The sequence below is a fragment of the Chiloscyllium punctatum genome, chromosome 22 (genome assembly GCF_047496795.1).
Source record: "Chiloscyllium punctatum isolate Juve2018m chromosome 22, sChiPun1.3, whole genome shotgun sequence".
In the NCBI taxonomy this organism is placed as follows: domain Eukaryota; kingdom Metazoa; phylum Chordata; class Chondrichthyes; order Orectolobiformes; family Hemiscylliidae; genus Chiloscyllium; species Chiloscyllium punctatum.
Genome location: NC_092760.1, coordinates 58,694,076 through 58,719,712, shown reverse-complemented (window position 1 = coordinate 58,719,712; position 25,637 = coordinate 58,694,076). Strand labels below are relative to the sequence as shown.

Here is a 25,637-nt window from a genome sequence, read left to right as displayed (position 1 = left end):
TAAAAGTTATTTGTGTCCAATGCAGCTGTCTTGACGAACAAATCATGCTACTTTTCAGCTTAGTTCTGCATTAATTTCTCTCAATTATTGCAGAGCTGCTTTGCACGGTGTGTATCACATCCTCGTCTGCTGTTCATTCCCTCCATTTACCTGAGTCGACTATTGTATGAAGAATTCTATAAGTTGGTGATTGAAAAGGTCCTGGCATGCACGTGTGAAATGTCTGGAAGCGATTAAACCATTGAATAAAGCAGATAGTTTGGCATAAGGATAGATCCGTGGAGTCCACAAGTGAAAATGCAATCAGTTCTTGAATTTGAAAAGGCAGATGCCTATCTTGCCCACATGTTGACAACTATGAAACTATGTCTTTTCCAAAATGATATTCTGCCATTTCCAAGATGGAATTTGCTCAAGACCTGGCATGAGGAGTGAGTACACAAAAATCTGATATACTGAGGTTGTGCTGAATAATGTATGCTGGATTTGCAACAATACTGCATAGGACGAAAAGTGGAGATGCTTTCTGAAGGCTGTTTCAGTTTGAATATTTTGCAGAACACGGAGGAACACCATCAGGTCCAATGTGGTAAGTAAACCCAGTGTTGCTGATGGCTGGAGCTGTCATTCCACAAGGAGACCAACCTGTCCCTGTTTCGCCTCCAGGCATCATAGCGGGCTAAGGTTCCCCTGAGTGTTGATGCTATCGCAGACACAAAGGTTGCTTTTGACATCAGGAACGTGGTCATGGGTTACGTGAAAATTGTACATATTCCCCTTTGAGTCCATGCATATTGAATGTTCCTGATTTCTAGACCAAGGGCTTTCATCGAATATAGCTGACCATAGTTCTGGGAAATCTCTACACTTTGGAAATGTTATGAAATGATAAAAGATCATTGAAATGTGTAGGAACACTTGAACACTTCATGCTCGAATACCTGTCAGTGTCTCAGGGCTTTATGTTGTTTGTGCAGGATTTCGCACAGTGTTCAGTGAGTGATTCAGGAGTTAATCAGGCAGATTTGGACTGATTATTGGGAGTTGGATGATGGCAATGTCGTGAATAGTTGGGACAAAATGGTTTCTCCAAATGAAGATAGTCACATCAACAACAATGGTGAGATTGTTAAAGATTTTCCTGAATACCATTCGTGGTCTAATGACGACATTGCAACATTCACCTGCTCTGGCTTCCATAGGCCTCTAAACACCTGTGTGGATACCACATGTTCCCTTATCAGGACAACACATCCCTCCTTTCTACTTTCCCCACCCGCATCTCAAACCCAATGCCCAGTGAAAAACCTAATGCATGCTACCTCAGACATGTTAACTATTGATGAAAGTGTCAGGGGACATGTTTGTTTTACAAGTGATTGCACTAATTTGTGAAGACACAATGTAAGGCCACGAACGGAACTGGAGATTCTCGAAAAGTAAGTTTTGCCCCTCGAAACATAAGGACCAGCTGATGCATGCAGCAAAGGAATAACATGCATGCCGTTGAGAGCACACTGATTTCAAATGTTGTGGCAGGTGGGAAGGATGTACAGTACACACATTTGCAAAGGCAAAGTTTAAACATGTATTGTCATCTCAATACCAATTTCTCAGGTCTTGAAGAAATTCCACTGTCAGAGTTTTGCGTTGCGTCAGGTCTTTCAGCCCGATGATTACTTTTGAATTTACGTTTCAATTGTATTTTTAAATTGTCACAACTCACCTTTCTCTTTCGAGTCATCCTCTGCACTTGGTTGTCCATTCCCAACAGAGGCTTCCGGTCGTTCAGAGACATTCTGTGATCCTGCATCATCATCGTCAAAATATAAAGCAGACAGGGTAAACCCAGCAGTGTTTGTGAGTATGAATTGCATTAACAATGCTTTTCCATGACCATGAATTTCAATCTAAACTTATTTGAGTTCAGTGCAGCTGTCTTGATGAACAAATAATGCTACTTTTCAGCTTAGTTCTGCAATAATTTCTCTCAATTATTGCAGAGGTGCTGTGTACCGTGTGTATCAAGTACTCATCTGCTGTCCATTCTCTTCATTTACCTGAGTCAGCTATTGTATGAAGAATTCTATAAGTTGGTCACTGAAATGGTCCTGGCATGCACTTGTGAAATGTCTGGAACTGGTTAAATCAGTGAATAAATCATTTCGTTTGGTGTAAGGATAGATCCGTGGAGTTCACAGGAGAAAATGCAATCAGTTCTTGAATTTGTGAAGGCAGATGATTACCTAGCCTACATGTTTACAACTATGAAACTATTTCTTTGCAAAAATGATATTCTGGCATTTCCAAGATGGAACTTGCTCAAGATCTGGCATGTGGGGTAGTACACAAAAATCTGGCATATAGAAGATGAGCTGAATAATGTACGCTGAATTTGCAACAATAGTGCAAAGGACGAAAAGTGGAGATGCTTTCTGAAGGCTTTTTCAGTTTGAATATTTTGCAGAACAAGGAGGAACTCCACCAGGTTCAACATGGTAAGTAAACCTGCTTTGGTGCAATGTAGAAACCAGTGCTGCTGATGGATGTAGTTGTCATTTCACAAGGAGACCAACCTGTCGCTATTTCGCCTCCAGGCATATTAGTGGGCTAAGGTTCCCCTGAGTGCTGATACTGTCGCAGACACAATGACGGCTTTTGCCATCAGGAATACGGTCTTGGGTTATGTGAAAATTGTACATATTTCCCTTTGAGTCCATGCATATTGAATGTTACTGATTTCTAGACCAAGGGCTTTCATCTAATATAGCTGACCATTGTTCTGGGAAATCTCTGTACTTTGGAAATCTTATGAAATGGTAAAAGATCATTGAAATGTGTAGGAACACTTGAACACTTCATGCTCGAATACCTGTCAGTGTCTGAGGGCTTTATGTTGATTGTGCAGGTTTTCACACAGTGTTCAGTGAGTGATTCAGGAGTTAATCAGGCAGATTTGGACTGATTATTGGGAGTTGGATGATGGCAATGTCGTGAATAGTTGGGACAAAATGGTTTCTCCAAATGAAGATAGTCACCTCAACAACAATGGTGAGATTGTTAAAGATTTTCCTGAATACCATTCGTGGTCTCATGACGACACTGCAATATTCTCCTGTTCTGCTTCCATAGGCCTCTAAACACTTGTGTGGATCCCACATGTTCCGTTATCAGGACAACACATCCCTCCTTTTTACTTTCCCCACCCGCATCTCAAACCCAATGCCTGTTGCAAATTCTAGTGCATGTTAACTCAGACATGTTAACCATTCATGCAAGTGTCAGGGGACATGTTTGTTTTACAACTGATTGCACTAATTTGTGAAAACACAATGTCAGGCCACTAACGGAACTGGAGATTCTCAAAAAGTAAGTTTTTGCCCCTTGAAACATAAGGACCAGCTGATGCATGCAGCCAAGGAATAACATGCATGCCGTTGAGAGCACACTGATTTCAAATGTTGTGGCAGGTGGGAAGGATGTACAGTACACCACATTTGCAAAGGCAAAGTTTAAACATGTATTGTCATCTCAATACCAATTTCTCAGGTCTTGGAGAAATTCCACTGTCAGAGTTTTGCATTACATCAGGTCTTTCAGCCCGATGATTACTTTTGAATTTACGTTTTAATTGCATTTTTAAATTGTCACAACTCACCTTTCTTTTTCGAGGCCTCCTCTGCACTTGGTTGTCCATTCCCAACAGAGGCTTTGGGTTGTTCAGACACATTCTGTGATCCTGCATCATCATCATGTGTGGCCAGAAACCGGGAGATAATGGACTTGAACGTGTGGTTGGGGAACTGGTGCAGGAAGCAAGGTTTCAAGTTCTTGGATCACTGGGGTATATTTTATGGTAACCATAAATTCTACAAGAGAGATGGCTTGCACCTTAATAGAACAGGGATCGGCATTCTGGCAGGCAGGTTTTCTGCTGCAACACCGCTACATTTAAACTAAGTAGCGGGGGGGAGGGGACAAGCTGGATGTTTAAAAAGGAAATTGAAGGGGTAGTTAGAACAAGAGAAGTCAAGAAAGACAACTGTATCAAGGAGGCAGAAAACTGGAAAAGGCATCATGCTGTAAAGTTGAGTGAAATAAGGGTTGAGGGGAAGGGTGAGAGCAGTAACAAATTAAAAATTCTATATATGAATGCACGAAGCATTAGACACAAGGTGGATGAGCTTGAGGCTCTTTTGGAAATTGGCAGATACGATATTGTGGGGATAACTGAGACATGGCTTCATGGGGACAGGGCCTGGGAAATGAATATTCAAGGCTACATGTGTTATCGTAAGGATAGACTGACGGGCAGAGGGGGTGGGGTGGCCTTGTTGGTAAGGGAGGATATTCAGTCCCTTGCGCGGGCGGACCTAGAGTCAGGGGATGTAGAGTCAGTGTGGATAGAGCTTCGAAACACTAAGGGTAAAAAGACCCTCATGGGAGTCATCTACAGGCCCCCAAACAGTAGTCTGGATGTTGGAGGTAAGTTGAATCAGGAGCTGAAATTGGCTTGTCGCAAAGATGTTACTACAGTTGTTATGGGGGATTTTAACATGCAGGTAGACTGGGAGAATCAGGATGGTATCGGGCCTCAAGAAAGAGACTTTGTGGAGTGCCTCAGAGATGGATTTTTAGTGCAGCTGGTGCTGGAGCCGACCAGGGATAAGGCGATTCTGGATCTGGTATTGTGTAACGAACCAGAATTGGTCAGTGACCTCGAAGTGAAGGAGCCATTGGGAAGTAGTGACCATAATACAATAAGCTTCAATCTGCAATTTGAGAGGGAGTGGGTACAATCTGAAGTGACAATATTTCAGTTGAATAAAGGGAAATATGGAGCTATGAGGGAGCAACTGGCCAAAGTTCAATGGTTTAATACCTTAACAGGGAAGACCGTGGAGGAACAATGGCAGATATTTCTGTGTATAATGCAGAAGATGCAGGATCAGTTCATTCCTAAAAGGAAGAAAGATCCCAGGAGGAGACATGGGCGGCCGTGGCTGACAAGGGAAGTAAAGAAACATATAAGGTTAAAAGAGAAAAAGTATAACTTAGCGAAGATAAGCGGGAAAACGGAGGACTGGGAAGCTTTTAAAGAACAACAGAGGATTAGTAAGAAGGAAATACGCAGAGAAAAAATGAGGTACGAAGGTAAACTGGCCAAGAATATAAAGGAGGATAGTAAAAGCTTTTTTAGGTATGTCCAAGGCAAAAAAATGGTTAGGACAAAAATTGGGCCCTTGAAGACAGAAGCAGGGGAATATATTACTGGGAACGAAGAAATGGCAGAGGAATTAAATGGGTACTTCAGATCTGTGTTCACTGGGGAAGACACAAGCAATCTCCCTGAGGTAACAGTGGCTGAAGGACCTGAACTTAAGGGAATTTCTATTTGCCAGGATTTGGTGTTGGAGAGACTGTTAGGTCTGAAGGTTGATAAGTCTCCGGGACCTGATGGCCTGCATCCCAGGGTACTGAAGGAGGTGGCTCGGGAAATCGTGGATGCGCTGGTGATTATTTTCCAGAGTTCAATAGAATCGGGGTTGGTTCCTGAGGATTGGAGGGCGGCTAATGTTGTGCCACTTTTTAAGAAGGGTGGGCGGGAGAAAGCAGGAAATTATAGACCAGTTAGTCTGACCTCAGTGGTGGGAAAGATGCTGGAGTCTATTATAAAGGATGAAATTACGGCACATCTGGATAATAGTAACAGGATAGGACAGAGTCAGCATGGATTTATGAAGGGGAAATCATGCTTGACTAATCTTCTTGAATTTTTTGAGGATGTAACTCGGAAGATGGACGAGGGAGATCCAGTGGATGTAGTGTACCTGGACTTTCAGAAAGCTTTTGATAAAGTCCCACACAAGAGGTTAGTGAGTAAAATTAGGGCGCACGGGATTGGGGGCAAAGTACTAGATTGGATAGAGAATTGGTTGGCTAACAGGAAACAAAGGGTAGTGATTAACGGCTCCATTTCGAAATGGCAGGCAGTGACCAGTGGGGTACCGCAGGGATCCGTGCTGGGACCGCAGCTTTTTACAATATATGTAAATAATATAGAAGATGGTATCAGCAATAACATTAGCAAATTTGCTGATGACACAAAGCTAGGTGGTAGGGTGAAATGTGATGAGGATGTTAGGGGATTACAGGGTGACCTGGACAAGTTAGGTGAGTGGGCAGATGCATGGCAGATGCAGTTTAATGTGGATAAATGTCTGGTTATCCACTTTGGTGGCAAGAACAGGAAGGCAGATTACTACCTCAATGGTATCAAATTAGGTAAAGGGGCTGTTCAGAGAGATCTGGGTGTTCTTGTCCACCAGTCAATGAAGGCAAGCATGCAGGTACAGCAGGTCGTGAAGAAGGCTAATAGCATGCTGGCCTTCATAACAAGAGGGATTGAGTATAGAAGCAAAGAGGTGCTTCTGCAGCTGTACAGGGCCCTGGTGAGACCACACCTGGAGTACTGTGTACAGTTCTGGTCTCCAAATTTGAGGAAAGACATTCTGGCTATTGAGGGAGTGCAGCGTAGGTTCACGAGGTCAATTCCTGGAATGGCAGGATTGCCTTACACGGAAAGACTGAAGCGACTGGGCTTGTATACCCTTGAGTTTAGAAGACTGAGAGGGGATCTGATTGAAACGTATAGGCTTATGAAAGGACTGGACACTCTGGCAGGAGGGAACATATTTCCGTTGATGGGGGAGTGCCGAACCAGAGGACACAACTTAAAAATACGGGGTAGACCATTTAGGACAGAGATGAGGAGAAACTACTTCACACAGAGAGTGGTGGCTGTGTGGAATGCTCTGCCCCAGAGGGCAGTGGAGGCCCAGTCTCTGGATTCTTTTAAGAAAGAATTGGATAGAGCTCTTAAAGATAGTGGAGTCAAGGGGTATGGAGATAAGGCTGGAACAGGATACTAATTAGGAATGATCAGCCATGATCATATTGAATGGCGGTGCAGGCTCGAAGGGCAGAATGGCCTACTCCTGCATCTATTGTCTATTGTCTATTGTCTATTGTCATCTTAATATAAAGCAGACAGTGTAAACCCAGCAGTGTTTGTGAGTATGAGCTGCATTAACAATGCTTCTCCATGGTAATGAATTTCACATAAAAGTTATTTGTGTCCAATGCAGCTGTCTTGACGAACAAATCATGCTACTTTCCAGCTTAGTTCTGCATTAATTTCTCTCAATTATTGCAGAGCTGCTGTGCACGGTGTGTATCACATCCTCGTCTGCTGTTCATTCCCTCCATTTACCTGAGTCAACTATTGTATGAAGAATTCTATAAGTTGGTGATTGAAATGGTCCTGGCATGCACTTGTGAAATGTCTGGAAGCGATTAAACCATTGAATAAAGCAGATAGTTTGGCGTAAGGATAGATCCGTGGAGTCCACAAGTGAAAATGCAATCAGTTCTTGAATTTGAGAAGGCAGATGCCTATCTTGCCCACATGTTGACAACTATGAAACTATGTCTTTTCCAAAATGATATTCTGCCATTTCCAAGATGGAATTTGTTCAAGACCTGGCATGTGGGGTGAGTACACTAAAATCTGGTATACTGAGGTTGTGCTGAATAATGTATGCTGGATTTGCAACAGTAGTGCAAAGAACGAAAAGTGGAGATGCTTTCTGAAGGTGCAATGTGGTAACACCTGATGAACTCCATCAGGTGCAATGTGGTAACTAAACCTGCTTTGTTGCAATGTAAAATCCAGTGTTGCTGATGGCTGGAGCTGTCATTTCACAAGCAGACCAACCTGTCTCGATTTTGCCTCCAGGATCTTAGCGGGCTAAGGTTCCCCTGAGTGTTGATGCTATCGCAGACACAAAGGTGGCTTTTGCCATCAGGAACATGGCCATGGGTTACGTGAAAATTATACATATTTCCCTTTGAGTCCATGCATATTGAATGTTACTGATTTCCAATCCAAGGACTTTCATCTAATATAGCTGACCATAGTTCTGGGAAATCTCTGTACTTTGTAAATCATATGAACTGATAAAAGGTCAGTGAAATGTGTAGGAACACTTGAACACTTCATGCTCGAATACCTGTCAGCGTCTGAGGGCTTTATGTTGTTTGTGCAGGATTTCGCACAGTGTTCAGTGAGTGATTCAGGAGTTAATCAGGCAGATTTGGACTGATTATTGGGAGTTGGATGATGGCAATGTCAGGAATAGTTAGGACAAAATGGTTTCTCCAAATGAAGATAGTCACATCAACAACATGAGTGAGATTATTAAAGATTTTCCTGAATACTATTCGTGGTCTAGTGACGATTTTGCAATATTCACCTGCTCTGCTTCCACAGGCCTCCAGACACTTGTGTGGATACCACATGTTCCGTTATCAGGACAACACATCCCTCCTTTTTACTTTCCCCAACCGCATCTCAAACCCAATGCCAAGTGAACATCCTAGTGCGTGCTACCTCAGACATGTTTATCATTGATGCAAGTGTCAGGGGACATGTTTGTTTTACAAGTGATTGCACTAATTTGTGAAGATACAATGTAAGGCCACTAACGAAACTGGAGACTCTCAAAAAGTAAGTTTTGCCACCTGGAAAAATAAGGACCAGCATATGCATGCAGCCAAGGAATAACATGCATGCCATTAAGAACAAGCTGATTTCAAGTGTTGTGCCAGGTGGGATGGATGTACAGTACACCACATTTGCAAAGGCAAAGTTTAAACATGTATTTTCATCTCAATACCAATTTCTCAGGTCTTGGAGAAATTCCACTGTCAGAGTTTTGCGTTGCGTCAGGTCTTTCAGCCCGATGATTACTTTTGAATTTACATTTTAATTGCATTTTTAAATTGTCACAACTCACCTTTCTCTTTTGAGTCATCCTCTGCACTTGGTTGTTCATTCCCAACAGAGGCTTCCGGTCGTTCAGAGACATTCTGTGATCCTGCATCATCATCATCAAAATATAAAGCAGACAGGGTACACCCAGCAGTGTTTGTGAGTATGAACTGCATTAACAATGCTTTTCCATGACCATGAATTTCAATCTAAACTTATTTGAGTTCAGTGCAGCTGTCTTGATGAACAAATAATGCTACTTTTCAGCTTAGTTCTGCATTAATTTCTCTCAATTATTGCAGAGGTGCTGTGTACGGTGAGTATCATGTATTCATCTGGTGTCCATTCTCTCCATTTACCTGAGTCAGCTATTGTATGAAGAATTCTATAAGTTGGTCACTGAAATGGTCCTGGCATGCACTTGTGAAATTTCTGGAAGTGGTTAAATCAGTGAATAAATCATTTCGTTTGGTGTAAGGATAGATCCGTGGAGTTCACAGGAGAAAATGCAATCAGTTATTGAATTTGTGAAGGCAGATGATTACCTAGCCTACATGTTTACAACTATGAAACTATGTCTTTGCAAAAATGATATTCTGGCATTTCCAAGATGGAATTTGCTCAAGATCTGGCATGTGGGGTGAGTACACAAAAATCTGGCATATAGAAGATGAGCTGAATAATGTACGCTGGATTTGCAACAGTAGCGCAAAGGACGAAAAGTGGGGATGCTTTCTGAAGGCTTTTTCAGTTTGAATATTTTGCAGAACAAGGAGGAACTCCACCAGGTACAATGTGGTAAGTAAACCTGCTTTGGTGCAATGTAGAACCCAGTATAGCCGATGGCTCTAGCTGTCATTTCAGAAGCAGACGAACCTGTCCCTATTTCGCTTCCAGGCAGCTTAGTGGGCTAAGATTCCCCTGAGTGCTGATGCTGTCGCAGACACAAAGATGGGTTTTGCCATCAGGAACATGGTCATGGGTTACGTTAAAATTTGTACATATTTCCCTTTGAGTCCACGCATATTGAATGTTACTGATTTCTAGACCAAGGGCTTTCATCTAATATAGCTGACCATAGTTCTGGGAAATTTCTGTACTTTGGAAATCTTATCAAATGATACAAGGTCATTGAAATGTGTAGGAACACTTGGATACTGCATGCGCGAATACCTGTCAGTGTCTGAGGGTTTTATGTTGTTTGCGCAGGATTTCGCACAGCGTTCAGTGAATGATTCAGGAGTTAATCAGGCAGATTTGAGCTGATTATTGGGAGTTGGAGATGGCAATGTCGTGAATGGTTGGGAGGAAATGGTTTCTCAAAATGAAAATATTCACATCAACAACATGAGTGAGAATGTTAAACATTTTCCTGAATATCATTCGTGGGCTTGGAACGATATTGCAACATTCACCTGTTCTGCTTCCATAGGCCTCTAAACACCTGTGTGGATACCACATGCTCCGTTATCAGGACAACACATCCCTCCTTTCTCCTCCTGCATCTCAAACCCAATGCCTGTTGAAAATCCTAGTGCATGCTACCTCAGACATGTTAATCATTGATGAAAGTGTCAGGGGACATGTTTGTTTTACAAGTATTTGCACTAATTTGTGAAGACACAATGTAAGGCCACTAATGGAACTGGAGATTCTCAAAAAGTATGTTTTGCCACTTGAAACATAAGGACCAGCTGATGCATGCAGCCAAGGAATAACATGCATGCCGTTGAGAGCACACTGAATTCAAATGTTGTGGCAGGTGGGAAGGATGTACAGTACACCACATTTGCAAAGGCAAAGTTTAAACATGTATTGTCATCTCAATACCAATTTCTCAGGTCTTGAAGAAATTCCACTGTCAGAGTTTTGCATTAGGTCAGGTCTTTCAGCCAGATGATAACTTTTGAATTTACGTTTTAAACACATTTTTAAATTTTCACAACTCACCTTTCTCTTTCAAGTCATTCTCTGCACTTGTTTGTCCATTCCCAACAGAAGCTTTGTGTTGTTCAGACACATTCTGTGATCCTGCATCATCATCATCTTAATATAAAGCAGACAGTGTAAACCCAGCAGTGTTTGTGAGTATGAGCTGCATTAACAATATTTTTCCATGATCATGAATTTCACACAAAATTTATTTGTGTCCAATGCAGCTGTCTTGATGAACAAATCATGCTACTTTTCAGCTTAGTTCTGCATTAATTGCTCTCAATTATTGCAGAGCTGTTTTGCACGGTGTGTATCACATCCTCGTCTGCTGTTCATTCCCTCTATTTACCTGAGTCAACTATTGTATGAAGAATTCTATAAATTGGTGATTGAAATGGTCCTGGCATGCACTTGTGAAATGTCTGGAAGCGATTAAACCATTGAATAAAGCAGATAGTTTGGCATAAGGATAGAGCCGTGGAGTCCACAAGTGAAAATGCAATCAGTTCTTGAATTTGAGAAGGCAGATGCCTATCTTGCCCACATGTTGACAACTATGAAACTATGTCTTTTCCAAAATGATATTCTGCCATTTCCAAGATGGAATTTGTTCAAGACCTGGCATGTGGGGTGAGTACACAAAAATCTGGTATACTGAGGTTGTGCTGAATAATGTACGCTGGATTTGCAACAAGAGTGCAAAGGACAAAAAGTGGAGATGCATTCTGAAGGTGTTTCAGTTTGAATATTTTGCAGAACAAGGAGGAACTCCATCAGTGCAATGTGGTAAGTAAACCTGCTTTGGTGCAATGTAAAACCCAGTGTTGCTGATGGCTGTAGCTGTCATTTCACAAGGAGACCAACCTGTCCCTATTTCGCCTCCAGGCATCTTAGTGGGCTAAGGTTCCCCAGAGTGCTGATGCTATCGCAGACACAAAGGTGGGTTTTGCCATCAGGAACATGGTCATGGGTTACGTGAAAATTTGTACATATTTCCCTTTGAGTCCATGCATATTGAATGTTACTGATTTCTAGACCAAGGGCTTTCATCGAATATAGCTGACCATAGTTCTGGGAAATCTCTGTACTTTGGAAATCATATGAAATGATAAAAGGTCATTGAAATGTGTAGGAACACTTGGACACTTCATGCTAGAATAGCTGTCAGTGTCTGAGGGCTTTATGTTGTTTGTGCAGGATTTCCCACAGTGTTCAGTGAGTGATTCAGGAGTTAATCAGGCAGATTTGGACTGATTATTGGGAGTTGGATGATGGCAATGTCATGAATAGTTGGGACAAAATGGTTTCTCCAAATGAAGATAGTCACATCAACAACAATGGTGAGATTGTGAAAGATTTTCCTGAATACCATTCGTGGTCTAGTGACGACATTGCAACATTCACCTGCTCTGCTTCCATAGGCCTCTAAACACCTGTGTGGATACCACATGTTCCGTTATCAGGACAACACATCCCTCCTTTTTACCTTCCCCACCCGCATCTCAAACCCAATGCCCGGTGAAAAACCTAGTGCATGTTACCTCAGACATGTTAACCATTAATGAAAGTGTCAGGGGACATGTTTGTTTTACAAGTGATTGCACTAATTTATGAAGAGACAATGTAAGACCACTAACGGAACTGGAGATTCTCAAAAAGTAAGTTTTGCCCCTTGAAACATAAGGACCAGCTGATGCAAGCAGCCAAGGAATAACATGCATGCCAATGAGAACAAGCTTAATTCAAGTGTTGTGACAGGTGGGAAGGATGTACAGTACACCACATTTGCAAAGGCAAAGTTTAAACATGTATTGTCATCTCAATACCAATTTCTCAGGTCTTGAAGAAATTCCACTGTCAGAGTTTTGCATTACGTCAGGTCTTTCAGCCCGATGATTCCTTTTGAATTTACGTTTTAATGACGTTTTTAAATTGTCACAACTCACCTTTCTCTTTCGAGGCCTCCTCTGCACTTGGTTGTCCATTCCCAACAGAGGCTTTGGGTTGTTCAGAGACATTCTGTGATCCTGCATCATCATCATCAAAATATAAAGCATACAGGGCAAACCCAGCCGTGTTTGTGAGTATGAACTGCATTAACAATGCTTTTCCGTGATCATGAATTTCAAACTAAATTTATTTGAGTTCAGTGCAGCTGTCTTGATGAACAAATCATGCTACTTTTCAGCTTAGTTCTGCATTAATTGCTCTCAATTATTGCAGAGCTACTGCTCACAGTGTGTATCACGTCGTTGCCCGCTTTTCACTCCCTCCACTTACCTGAGTCAACTATTGTATGAAGAATTGGATAAATTGGTGATTGACATGGTCCTGGCATGCAGTTGTGAAATGTCTGGAAGTTATTAATTCATTGAGTAAATCATTTTGTTTGATGTAAGGATAGATCCATGGAGTTCACAAGAGAAAATGCAATCAGTTCTTGAATTTGACAAGGCAGATGATTATGTTGTTCCCCGCCCCCCCCAGGTTTTCAACTGTGAAACTATGTCTTTTCCAAAATGATATTCTGGCATTTCCAAGATGGAATTTGATCAAGATCTGGCATGTGGGGTGAGTACACAAAAATCTGGCATATAGAAGTTGTGCTGAATAATGTACGCTGAATTTGCAACAATAGTGCAAAGGACGAAAAGTGGGGATGCTTTCTGAAGGCTGTTTCAGTTTGAATATTTTGCAGTACAGGGAGGAACTCCACCAGGTACAACGTGGTAAGTAAACCTGCTTTGGTGCAATATCGAACCCAGTGTTGCTGATGGCTGTGCCTGTCATTTCACAAGGAGACCAACGTGTCCCTATTTCACCTCCAGTCATCTTAGAGGGCTAAGGTCCCCCTGAGTGCTGATGCTGTCGCAGACACAAACGTGGCTTTTGCCATCAGGAATGTGGTCATGTGTTACGTGGAAATTGTTCATATTTCCCTTTGAGTCCATGCATATTGAATGTTACTGATTTCTAGACCAAGGGCTTTGATCTAATATAGCTGACCATAGTTCTGGAAAATCTCTGTAATTTGGAAATCATATCAAATGATAAAAGGTCATTGAAATGTCTACAAACACTTGAACACTGCATGCTCGAATAGCTGTCAGTGTTTGATGGCCATTGGTAGGGTGTGCCGGTTTTGGCAGAGTGTTCTAACGAGTTAATCAGACAAATGTGGATTTGAGGGCTGAATGTTGGATATTGGATGATGAGTATATGGGAAATGGTGTGTTTGGGACGAAATGGCCTCTCTACATGAACTCAGTCACATGAGTGCGATTGTGAAAGACTTTCCTGAACAGCATTCATAGTCTTGGAACAACATTGTGACATTCACCTGCTCTGCTTCTATTGTCTCTAAAACACCTGTATGAATACCACGTACTCCTCTCCGAGGACAGACCATTCATCCCTTTTACTTTCTCCATCTAGTTCTCAAACCCAACGCCTAGTAAAAAACTTGTGCATGCTACCTCAGACTTCTTAACCATTCATGAAAGGGTGAGAGCATATTTTTGTTTCACAAGTGATTGCACTAATTTGTGCAATGACAATGTAAGGCCACTAAAGGAGCTGGTGATTCTCTTTAAGTTTGCCCCTTGGAATATAAGGACCTGCTGCTGTCTGAAGACAATGAACAACACGCATGGATTTGAGAGCACATTGAAATCAAGAAATGTGGCAGGCGGGAATAATGTAAAGGTAAAAACAATGACTGCAGATGCTGAAAACCAAATACTGGATTAGTGGTGCTGGAAGAGCACAGCAGTTCAGGCAGCATCCAATGAGCAGCGAAATCGACGTTTCGGACAAAAGCCCTTCATCAGGAATAAAGGCAGTGAGCCTGAAGCATGGAGAGATAAGCTAGAGGAGGGTGGGGGTGGGGAGAGAGTAGCATAGAGTACAATGGGTGAGTGGGGGAGGAGATGAAGGTGATAGGTCAAGGAGGAGAGGGTGGAGTGGATAGGTGGAAAAGAAGATAGGCAGGTCGGACAAGTCAAGGAGACAGTAACTGAGCTGGAAGTTTGAAACTAGGATGAGGTGGGGGAAGGGGAAATGAGGAAGCTGTTGAAGTCCACATTGATGCCCTGGGGTTGAAGTGTTCCGAGGCGGAAGATGAGGCGTTCTTCCTCCAGGCGTCTGGTGGTGAGGGAGCGGCGGTGAAGGAGGCCCAGGACCTCCATGTCCTCAGCAGAGTGGGAGGGGGAGTTGAAATGTTGGGCCACGGGGCGGTTTGGTTGATTGGTGCGGGTGTCTCGGAGATGTTCCCTAAAGCGCTCTGCTAGGAGGCGCCCAGTCTCCCCAATGTAGAGGAGACCACATCGGGAGCAACGGATACAATAAATGATATTGGTGGATGTGCAGGTGAAACTTTGATGGATGTGGAAGGCTCCTTTAGGGCCTTGGATAGAGGTGAGGGAGGAGGTGTGGACACAGGTTTTACAGTTCCTGCGGTGGCAGGGGAAAGTGCCAGAATGGGAGGGTGGGTCGTAGGGGGGTGTGGACCTGACCAGGTAGTCATGGTGGGAACGGTTTGCGGAAGGCAGAAAGGGGTGGGGAGGGAAATATATCCCTGGTGGTGGGGTCTTTTTGGAGGTGGCGGAAATGTCGGTGGATGATTTGGTTGATGCGAAGGTTTGTAGGGTGGAAGGTGAGCACCAGGGGTGTTCTGTCCTTGTTACGGTTGGAGGGGTGGGGTCTGAGGGCGGAGGTGCGGGATGTGGATGAGATGCGTTGGAGGGCATCTTTAACCACGTGGGAAGGGAAATTGCGGTCTCAAAAGAAGGAGGCCATCTGGTGTGTCCTATGGTGGAACTGGTCCTCCTGGGAGCAGATACGGCGGAGGCGGAGAATGTTAAGTACACCTCATTTGCAAAGGCAGAGTTTAAACAGGTAGAACATGGAACCCTGAACTGAGAACAGTACAGCACAGCATAGGCCCTTTGGCCCATGATGTTGCATCAAGCATTTATCTCAACCTAAGATCAACTGAACAAACACCCTCCTTGCTTTGCTGGCATCCATTTGCTTGGCCAGCAGTCATTTAAACGTTCCTAATGTCTCTGACTCTACTACCACCACCAGCAGTGCATTCCACACACTCACCACCCTCTGCATAAAGATCCAACAGCTGAAATCAGCCCTATACCTTCCTCCAATCACTTTAAAATTATGACTCCTCGTGACAGCCATTTCTGCCCTTTGGCAATCGCAATACCAATTTATCAGGTCTTGAACAAATTCCATTGTCAGAGTTATGCAATAGGTCAGATCTCACACACAGATAATCACTTTTTAAATGCTCACATTTTTAAGTTGTAACAACTCACCTTTCTCATTTGCATCATCCTGTGCAACAGTACCTTCAAGGTGTTCAGATTCATTCTGTGATCCTGCATCATCAGCATCAAAACATAAAGCAGATCATGTAAACGCAGCAGTGTTTGTGACTTGGAACGACATTGGTTATACTTTTGTGTGATCATGAATTTCACACAAACCTTATTTGTTTTCAGTGCAGCAGTCCCTATGGACAAATGATGCTACTTTTCAGATTAGTGCTGCATTACTGTTCTCCCGACTATTGCACAGCTATTGCTCACTGTGTATATTACACCCTATCTTTTGTTCATGCCATCCATTTACCTGAGTCAACTATTGGATGAAGAATTTTACAAATTGGTGATTGACTTGTGAATCATCTTGAAGTGGTTAAATCATTGAATAAATCACGTAATTGGATGTAAGGAGAGATCACTGGTGTTCTCAGAAAGAAATGCAAACAGTTCTTGAATTTGAGTAGGCAGATTTTTACCTTCGCCAAATAGTATCAACTGTAAACTGCATCTTTTTAAAAATGATGTTCTGGTGTTTAGACGATGAAATTTGTATGTGGAGTGACCACACAAAAATCTGACACAAAGGAATTGTGCTGAATAACGCACACAGGATTTGCAAAGGACGAAAAGTGGAGATGCTTTCTGAAGGCTGTTTCAGTTTGAATATTCTGCAGAACAGGGACAAACTCCACCAGGTACAGTGTGGTAAGGAAAGCTGCTTTGATACAATGTAGAACCCAGCATTGCTGCTGGCTGAAGCTGTCATTTAATAAGGAGACCAATCTGTCCCTATTTCGACTCCAGTGATCTTGGTGGGTGGGCTAAAGTTCCCCTGAGTGCTGATGCTGTCGCAGACACTTAGATGGTTTTTGCCATCAGGAACCTGGTCATTTGTTATGTGGAAATTTACATATTTATCTTTATAGAACATAGAACAGAGAACAATACAGCACAGAACAGACCCTTTGGCCCTCGATATTGCACCAACTTGTGAACTATTCTCAGCTTGTCCCCCTACATTTTCCCAAAATCATCCATGTGCTTATCTAAGGATTGGTTAAGTCTCCCATTTGTGGCAGAGTTGACTACATTAGCGGGTACAGCCTTTCATACCCTTACCACTCTCTCTGCAAAGAGCTTTCCTCTGACATCTGTCTTAAATCTATCACTCCTCAATTTATAGTTATGCCCTCGTACAAGCTGATGTCATCATCCTAGGAAAAAGTCTTTCACTGCCTACCCTATCTAATCTCTGATCATCTTGTATGTCTCTATCAAATCCCCCCTAAGCCGCCTTCTTTCCAAAGAGAACAGACCCAAGTCTCTCAGCCTTTCCTCATAAGACCCTCCCTCCAGACCAGGCAACATCCTGGTAAATCTCCTCTGCACCTTTTCCAATGTTTCCACATCCTTCCTATAATGGGGCGACCAGGACTGTACATAATATTTCCAAGTGTGGCCACACCAGCGTTGCAGTATGACATTGCGGTTCTGGAACTCAATCCTTCTATGAATGAAACCTAACACACCGTATGACTTCTTCACAGCACTATCCACCTGGGTGGCAACGTTTAGGGATCTATGCACATGGACTCCAAGATCCCTGTGCACATCCACGCTACCAAGAATCTTTCCATTGACCCAGTACTTTGCCTTCCTGTTATTCTTCCCAAAGTGCATCACCTCACATTTAACTGCATTGAACTCCATTTGCCACCTTTCAGCCCAATTCTGCACTTTATCCAAGTCCCCCCGCAACCTGTAACATTCTTCCAAACTGTCCACTATTCCACCGATTTTAGTGTCGTCTGCAAATTTACTAATCCATCCACCTATGCCTGCATCTAAGTAATTTATAAAAATGACAAACAGCAGTGGTCCCAAAACAGATCCTTGTGGCACGCCACTAGTAACTGGACTCCAAACTGAATATTTTCCATCAACCACCACTCACTGCCTTCTTCCTGAAAGCCAGTTTCTAATCCAAACTGCTAAATCACCTTCAATTCCATGCCTCTGCATTTTCTCCAACAGCCTACCATTTGGAACCTTATCAAAGGCTTTACTGAAGTCCATGTATACCACGTCAACTGCCCTACCCTCATCAACATGGTTGGTCACCTTCTCAAAAGAGTTAATGAGGTTTGTGAGACACGACCTGCCCTTGACAAAACCATGTTGACTATCTGAAATCAAATTGTTGCTGGCTAGATGATTATAAATCTTATCTCTTATAATCCTTTCCAAAACCTTTCCTACAACAGAAGTAAGGCTCACTGGTCTATAATTACCTAGGTCATCTCTGCTGCCCTTCTTGAACAATGACATATTTGCAATCCTCCAGTCCTCAGGTACTAAACCTATAGATAATGACGATTCAAATATCAAAGCCAACGGCTCTGCTATCTCCTCCCTAGCTTCCCAGAGAATCCTCAGATAAATCCCATCTGGCCCAAGGGACTTGTCTACTTTCAGTCCTTCTAGAATTGATAACACCTGTGCGTAACTAACCTCGATCCTTTCTAGTCTAATATCTTGTACCTCATTCTTCTCCTCAACAATATTCTCCTTTACCTGAGTGAACACCGATGAGAAATGTTCATTTAGCACCTCTCCGATCACTACAGGCTCCATACTCAATTTCCCACTTCTTTCTTGACTGGCCCTATTCCTACCCTAACCATCCTTTTATTCCTCACATGCCTATAGAAAGCTTTAGGGTTCTCCTTTATTCTATTTGCTAAAGACTGTTCATGTCTGCTCTTTACTCTTCTTAACTCTCTCTTTAAATCTTCCTAGCTGATCTGTAACTCTCTATCACCTCATCTGTACCATCTTGCCTCATCAACACATAAGCCTCCTTCTTCTTCTTAACTAGAGATGCAATTTCTGCAGTAAACCACGGTTCCCTTACCTTATCACTTCCTTCCTGCCCGACAGGGGACACGCAATATCTGTTCCTTAAACCAGCTCCACATTTTGATTGTATCCCCTGCACTTTGCTACCCCATTCTATGCATCCTAATTCTTGCCTAATCGCATTATAAATGCCCTTGCCCAATCAATAACTCTTGACCTGTGGCATGTACCTATCCCTTTCCATCGCTAATCTAAATGTAACTGAAATATGGTGACTCTCTTCTAAGTACTCACCTACAACTAAATCAAACACCTGGCCTGATACGTTACCAAGCACCAGATCCAGTGTGGCATCCCCTCTTGTCAGTAGTTTGACATACTGTGTCAGGAAACCCTCCTGTACACATTGGATAAAAGCTGATCCATTCGACGTACTAGAGCTATAACATTTCCAGTCAATGTTAGGGAAGTTAAAGTCCCCCATAATGACCACCCTGTTCCTTTCACTCCTACTCAGAATAATTTTGCTAATCCTCTCTTCCACTTCCCTGGAACTCTGCGGAGGCCTATAAAAAACTCCAAGCAGTGTAACCTCTCCTCTCTTATTTCTAACCTCAGCCCATACTACCTCAGCAGAGTCCTCAGCAAAAATTCTCTCAGCCACCGTTATATTATCTTTGACTAACAAGGCCACACCTCCCCCTCTTTTACTGCCTTGCCTGTTTTTAATGAAAGATCTAAACCCTGGAACCTGCAACATCCATTCCTCACCCTGCTCTATCCATGTCTCTGAAATGGCCACAACATCGAAGTCCCAAGGTACCTATCCATGCTGCAAGCTCACCTACCTTATTTCAGATACTTCTGGCATTGAAGTAGACACACTTCAAACCAGTTTGCTGTCTGCCAGCACATTCCTGTGACCCTGAAATCCTGTCCCTGTCCTTTCTACTCTCATCCTCCTGTGCACTGCAACTACACCTCTGGTTCCCATCCCCCTTCTGAGCTAGTTAAACCCACCTGAATAGCACCAGCAAATTTCCCACCCAGGATATTAGTACCCTTCTGGTTCAAGTGGAGATCATCCTGTTTGCACAAGTCTCACCTTCCCCAGAATGAGCCCCAATTATCCAAAAACCTGAAACCCTCCCTCCTGCACCATCCTTGCAGCCTTGTGTTTAGCTGATATCTCTCCCTATTCCTTGCCTATCACGTGGCACGGGTAACAAACCAGAGATAACAACTCTGTTTGTTCTAGCTGTCAGCTTCCACCCTAGCTCCCTGAAATCCTGCCTTACATCCCTATCCCTCTTTCTACCTATGACGTTGGTACCTACATGGACAACGACTTGAGGCTGGTCACCCTCTCCCTTCAGGGCCCCAAAGACACGATCCGAGACATCACGGACCCTGGCACCTGGGAGGCAACATACCAACCATTTCTGTTTTTCAGCGGCAGCAACAACTTGAAGGGTGGGAGCTTGGACCAGGGGCCTGCGGGGAGCGGTGAGTCTCTGATTTGTGCTTTTAAATTTGAAGTCAAAGAGCAGAGATTTCTGGGAAAGGGGGGACTTCTTACTTTTATTTCCATCCTGCTATATAAGTCAGTGTCTTCTCAACCCAAGTCCCTACCTTTGTTGAGTCTCCCACCCAACCACCTCCTCCAACCTTAAAGACCAGGGACATATCAGATAAGTGTCCCTTTTCACTTCGTGACTAGGGGACTAGCAGGGATGGCAGTGCAGGGAGATCAATGTTCCTCCTGCATGATGTTTGAGGTCAGGGACACTATTAGTGCCCCATCCAAGTACATCTGCAGGAAGTGCACCCATCTCTCGCTCTTCCAAGACCATGTTAGGGAACTGGAGCGGGAGCTGGATGAACGTCGGATCATTTGGGAGGAAGAGGCTGTGATAGATAGGAGTGACAAGGAAGTAGTTACTCCTAAGCAAGAAGAAAGCTGGGTGACTGCTCAAACGGGGAAAATACAGTCAGTGGAGAGATCCCCTGTGGTCATTCCCCTGAAAAACATGTATACTGTTTGGATACTGTTGAGGAGATGACTTATCAGGGGCAAGCAGTGGGGTCCAGGTCTCTGGCACAGAGCCCATCCCTGTTGCACAAAAGGGAAGGAGGGAAAGGAGGAGAGTGTTAGTCATTGGGGACTCAATAGTTAGAGGCTCAGATAGAAGGTTTGTTGGGAACGAACGAGACTCGTGGTTGGTGTGTTGCCTCTCATGAGTCCATGCATACTGAATGGCAATGATTTCTAGACCAAGCGCTTACATTTTGTATTGCTGATCACAGCTCTGCGAAATCTCTGTGATTTGGGCAACCATATCAAATGATGAAAGGTCATTGAAAAGTGTAGAAACACTTGACACTGCATGCATGAATAGCTGCCAATGTTTGAAGGCTTTATGTTGTTTGTGCAAGATTTCACACAGTGTTCAGTGAGTTATGAAGAAGATAATCAGACAAATTTGGATGGGAGTTGGATGATGGGGATCTGGTGAATGGTGTGGTTGGGACAAAGTGGCCACTCTACATGAACACAATCACATCAGCACCATGAGTGAGATTGTTAAAGATTTTCCTGAACAGCATTCGTGGTCTTGGAACGACATTGTGACCTTCACTTGCTCTACTTCCATCGGCTTCTAAACACCTGTGTGAATACCACATGCTCCCCTCAGAAGGCAACACACCACTCCTTTATAGTTTCTCCATCTGGATCTCAAACACAATGCCTCATAAAAAGCTTGTGCATGCTACCTCAGACTTTTTAACCATTCATAAAAGTCTCAGAGCAGATGTTTGTTTTACAAGAGATTGCACTAATTTGTGTGGTGACAATAGAATGCTACTAAAGGGGCTGGAGATTCTCTTGAAGTAACTTTTGCCCCTTGGAATATAAGGATCTGCTGATGCCTGCCACCAAAGAACAACATGCATGCCGTTGAGACCCCACTGAAATCAAGAAATGCGACAGGCGAGAATAATGTACAGTACACTTCATTTGCAAAGGCAATATGTACTGCCATCTCAAAACCACATCTTGAACAAATTCCATTGTCAGAGTTATGGATTAGGTCAGGTCTTGCACCCAGATAATCACATTTTAATTGCTCACCTTTTTAAGTTGTAGCAACTCACCTTCCTCTTTTGAGTCATCTTTTGCATTTTGTTGTGCATTCCCAACATGCGATTCAATTTGTTCAGAGGAACTCTGAGGTCCTGCATTATCATCTTCAAAATTTAAAATAACCAGTGTAAACCCAGCAATGTTTGAGAGTAGGAACTGCATTGACAATACTTTTATGTGATCATGAATTTCATACAAAACTTACTTGAGCTCAGTGCAGATGTCCCTATTGGCAAATGATGCTACTTTTCAGATTAGTGCTGCATTAATGGTCTCTCAATTATTACAGAGCTGTTGCTCACTGTATATATTACACCTTGGACTTCTGTTCATGCCTTCCATTTACCAGAGTCAACTATTGTATGATGAACTCTCTAACTCTGTGATTGAAATGGTCTTGGCATGTACTTGTGAAATGTTTTGAAGTGGTTAAATCATTGAATAAATCATTTCGTTGGTTGTAAGGGTTGATCAGTGGAGTTCTCAGAAGAAAATGCAATCAGTTCTTGAATTTGAGGTAGCAGATTTTTACCATATTCAAACAATGTTGACTATGACACTGCATCTTTTTAAAAATGATATTCTGGCATTTCCAAGATGGAATTTGCTCAAGGCCTAGAGTGGGGACTGAGCACACAAAAATCTGACACATAGAAATTTTGCTGACTAATGTAAACAGGATTTGCAACAATAGTGTGGAGGACCAAACAGGGAGATGCTTTCTGATGAGTGTTCCAGGCTGAAAATTCTGGAGAACATGGCTTCTGGCTCCACAAATGTGGGTATGTCAATCTGCTACGATGCAATATGGGACCCAGTGTTGTTGATGGCTGAAGCTGTCATTTCACAAGGAGAACAAACTGTCCACAATTCAACTCCATTGATCTTGGTGAGCTTAGGATTCCCTGAGTGCTGGTGCTGTCACAGCCATGAAGATGGTTTTTACTACCAGGAAACTGCTCATGTCTTACGTGGAAATTGTACATATTTTCCTTTGAGTCCATACATATTGAATGGCACTGATTTCTAAACCAAGGGCTTTCATCTTGCACAACTGATCACAGCTCTGAGATATCTCTATACTTTGGGAAATCATATCCAATGATGAAAGACATTGAAAAGTGTAGAAACACTTGAACACTGCATGCTTGAATAAGTGCTAGTGTTTCAGGGCTTTATGTTTTTTTTGTGCAAGCTTTGTCACAGTGCTCAGTCAGTGATGAAGGAGATAAACAGATAAAAGTAGATTTGAAGACAGATTGTTGCGCGTTGGATGATGGGCAAGTGTTGAATGGTGTGATTGGGACGAAAAGGCCTCTCTACATGAACAAAATCACATCAACAACATGAGTGAGATTGTTAAAGGTTTTCCTGAACACCATTTATGGTCTTGGAATGACATTGCAACATTCACCCTGCTCTGCTTCCATCGGCTTCTAAACACCTGTGTAGATACCACGTGCTCCCCTCAGAGCACAGCACATCCCTCCCTTGTAATTTGTGCCTCGTGAAAAACTTAGCGCTTGCGACCTCAGAATTTTTAATCATTCACAAAAGGTTCAGAGCACATGTTTGTTTCACAAGTGACTACACTAATTTGTGCAGTGACAATATAAGGCCACTAAAGGAGCTGGAGATTCTCTTTAAGTACATTTTGCCCCTCGTAATATAAGGACCTACTGATGCACGCAGCTGATGAACAACACACATGTCATTGAGAGCACAGTGAAATCAAGTAATGTGACAGGCGGGAACAATGTACAGTGCACCTCATTTGCAAAAGCAACATTTAAACATGTGCTGTCATCTCAATAAAATTTATCAGGTCTTGAAATAAACTCCATTGTCAGAATTATGCATTAGGAAAGACATGACCTAATGCCCAGATGTGCACTTTTTAATTGCTTGCATTTTTAAATTGTAACAACTCACCTTTCTGTTTCGAGTCATTCTGTGCTTTTTGTTGTCCATTCCCAGAAGTGCCTTCACGTTGTTTAGATTCATTCTGTGATCCTGCATCATCAGCATCAAAATATAAACAGACAGTGTAAACCCAGTACTGTTCACAGGTTTGACATGCATTGTCAATGATTTTGTTGATCATGAATTTCACACAAACCTTCTTTGAGTTCAGCGCAGATGTCCCCATGGGCAATTGATGCTACTTTTCAGATTAGGGCTGCACTAATGTTCTCTCAATTATTGCAGAGCTGTTGCTCACTGTGTAGATTACACCCTAATCTTCGGTTCATGCTATCCATTTAGCTGAGTCAACTATTATATGATGAATTCTATAACATGGTAATTGAAATGATCCTGGCATGCACTTGTGAAATGTTTTGAATTGGTTAAACCATTGAATAAATCATTTAGTTTCATGTAAGAATAGATTAATAAAGTTCTCAGAAGAAAATGCAATCAGTTCTTGAATTTGAGATGGCAGATTTTTACCATACCCAAACCATGTTAACTAGGACACTGTTTTTTTTAAAAATGATGTTCTGGCACTTCCAAGATGTAATTTGCTCAAGACCGAGAGTCAGCTCTGAGCACACAAACATCTGACACCTAGAAATTTCACTAATGTAAACAGGATTTGCAACAATAGTGCAGAGGACCAAACAGGGAGATGCTTTCTGATCAGTATTCCAGGCTGAAAATTCTGGAGAACATGCAGGTTGTCCACTAATGTGGATATGTCAACCTATTATGGTGCAATATAGGAGCCAGTGTTGCTGATGACCGAAGCTGTCATTTCACAAGGAGACCAACCTGACCACAATTCAACTCCATTGATCTTGGTGGGCTGATGTTCACCTGCGTGCTGACGCTGTTACAGCCGTGAAGATTGCTTTTACCATCAGGAGCCTGCTGACGGGTTATGTGGTAATTGTACATATTTTCCTTTGAGTCCATACATATTGAATGGCACTGATTTCTAAACCAAGGGCATTCATCTTGCACAGCTGATCACAGCTCTGTGGAAATCTCTGTACTTTTGGAAATCATATCAAATTATGAAAGGTCATTGAAATGTGTAGAAACACTTGACCACTGCATGCTTGAATAACTGCCAGTGTTTGAGGGCTTTATGTTGTTTGTGCAAGATTTGGCACAGTGCTCAGTGAGTGATGAATGAATGATGAAGACAAATTTGGATTTGAAGACTGATTGTTGGGAGTTGGATAATGGGGATGTGGTGAATGGTGTGGTAGGGACAAAGTATCCTCTCTACATGAACACAATCACATCAAAAGCATGAGTGAGATTGTTAATGATTTTTCTGAACAGCATTCATGATCTTGGAACAACATTGCAACATTCACCTGCTCTGCTCCCATTGGCTTCTAAACATCAGTGTGGATACCACATGGTCCCCTCAGAGGGCAGCACATCCCTGCTTCTTACTTTCTCCATCTAGATCTTGAGCCCAATGCCCAGTGAAAAATTTAGTGCATGCTACCTAAGACTTCCAACCATTCATGGAAGTGTCATACCACATGTTTGTTTTACAAATGATTGC

The 25,637-nt window shown here is 42.7% G+C and overlaps 1 protein-coding gene across 1 annotated transcript in view; it reads right to left on the bottom strand.

The window, feature by feature from the left end:
• The window catches only part of LOC140493887 (uncharacterized), a 115,188-nt gene that overhangs the window by 46,418 nt on the left and 43,133 nt on the right, over positions 1 to 25,637 (bottom strand). The window contains exons 17-23 of the mRNA XM_072592881.1: positions 24,047 to 24,127; positions 22,126 to 22,218; positions 16,102 to 16,164; positions 12,715 to 12,795; positions 10,784 to 10,879; positions 8,859 to 8,939; positions 1,727 to 1,807 (exon numbers count right to left, since the gene is read on the bottom strand). Coding sequence (XP_072448982.1) covers positions 1,727 to 1,807; positions 8,859 to 8,939; positions 10,784 to 10,879; positions 12,715 to 12,795; positions 16,102 to 16,164; positions 22,126 to 22,218; positions 24,047 to 24,127 — 576 coding nt within the window. The remainder of the gene's footprint in view (positions 1 to 1,726; positions 1,808 to 8,858; positions 8,940 to 10,783; positions 10,880 to 12,714; positions 12,796 to 16,101; positions 16,165 to 22,125; positions 22,219 to 24,046; positions 24,128 to 25,637) is intronic.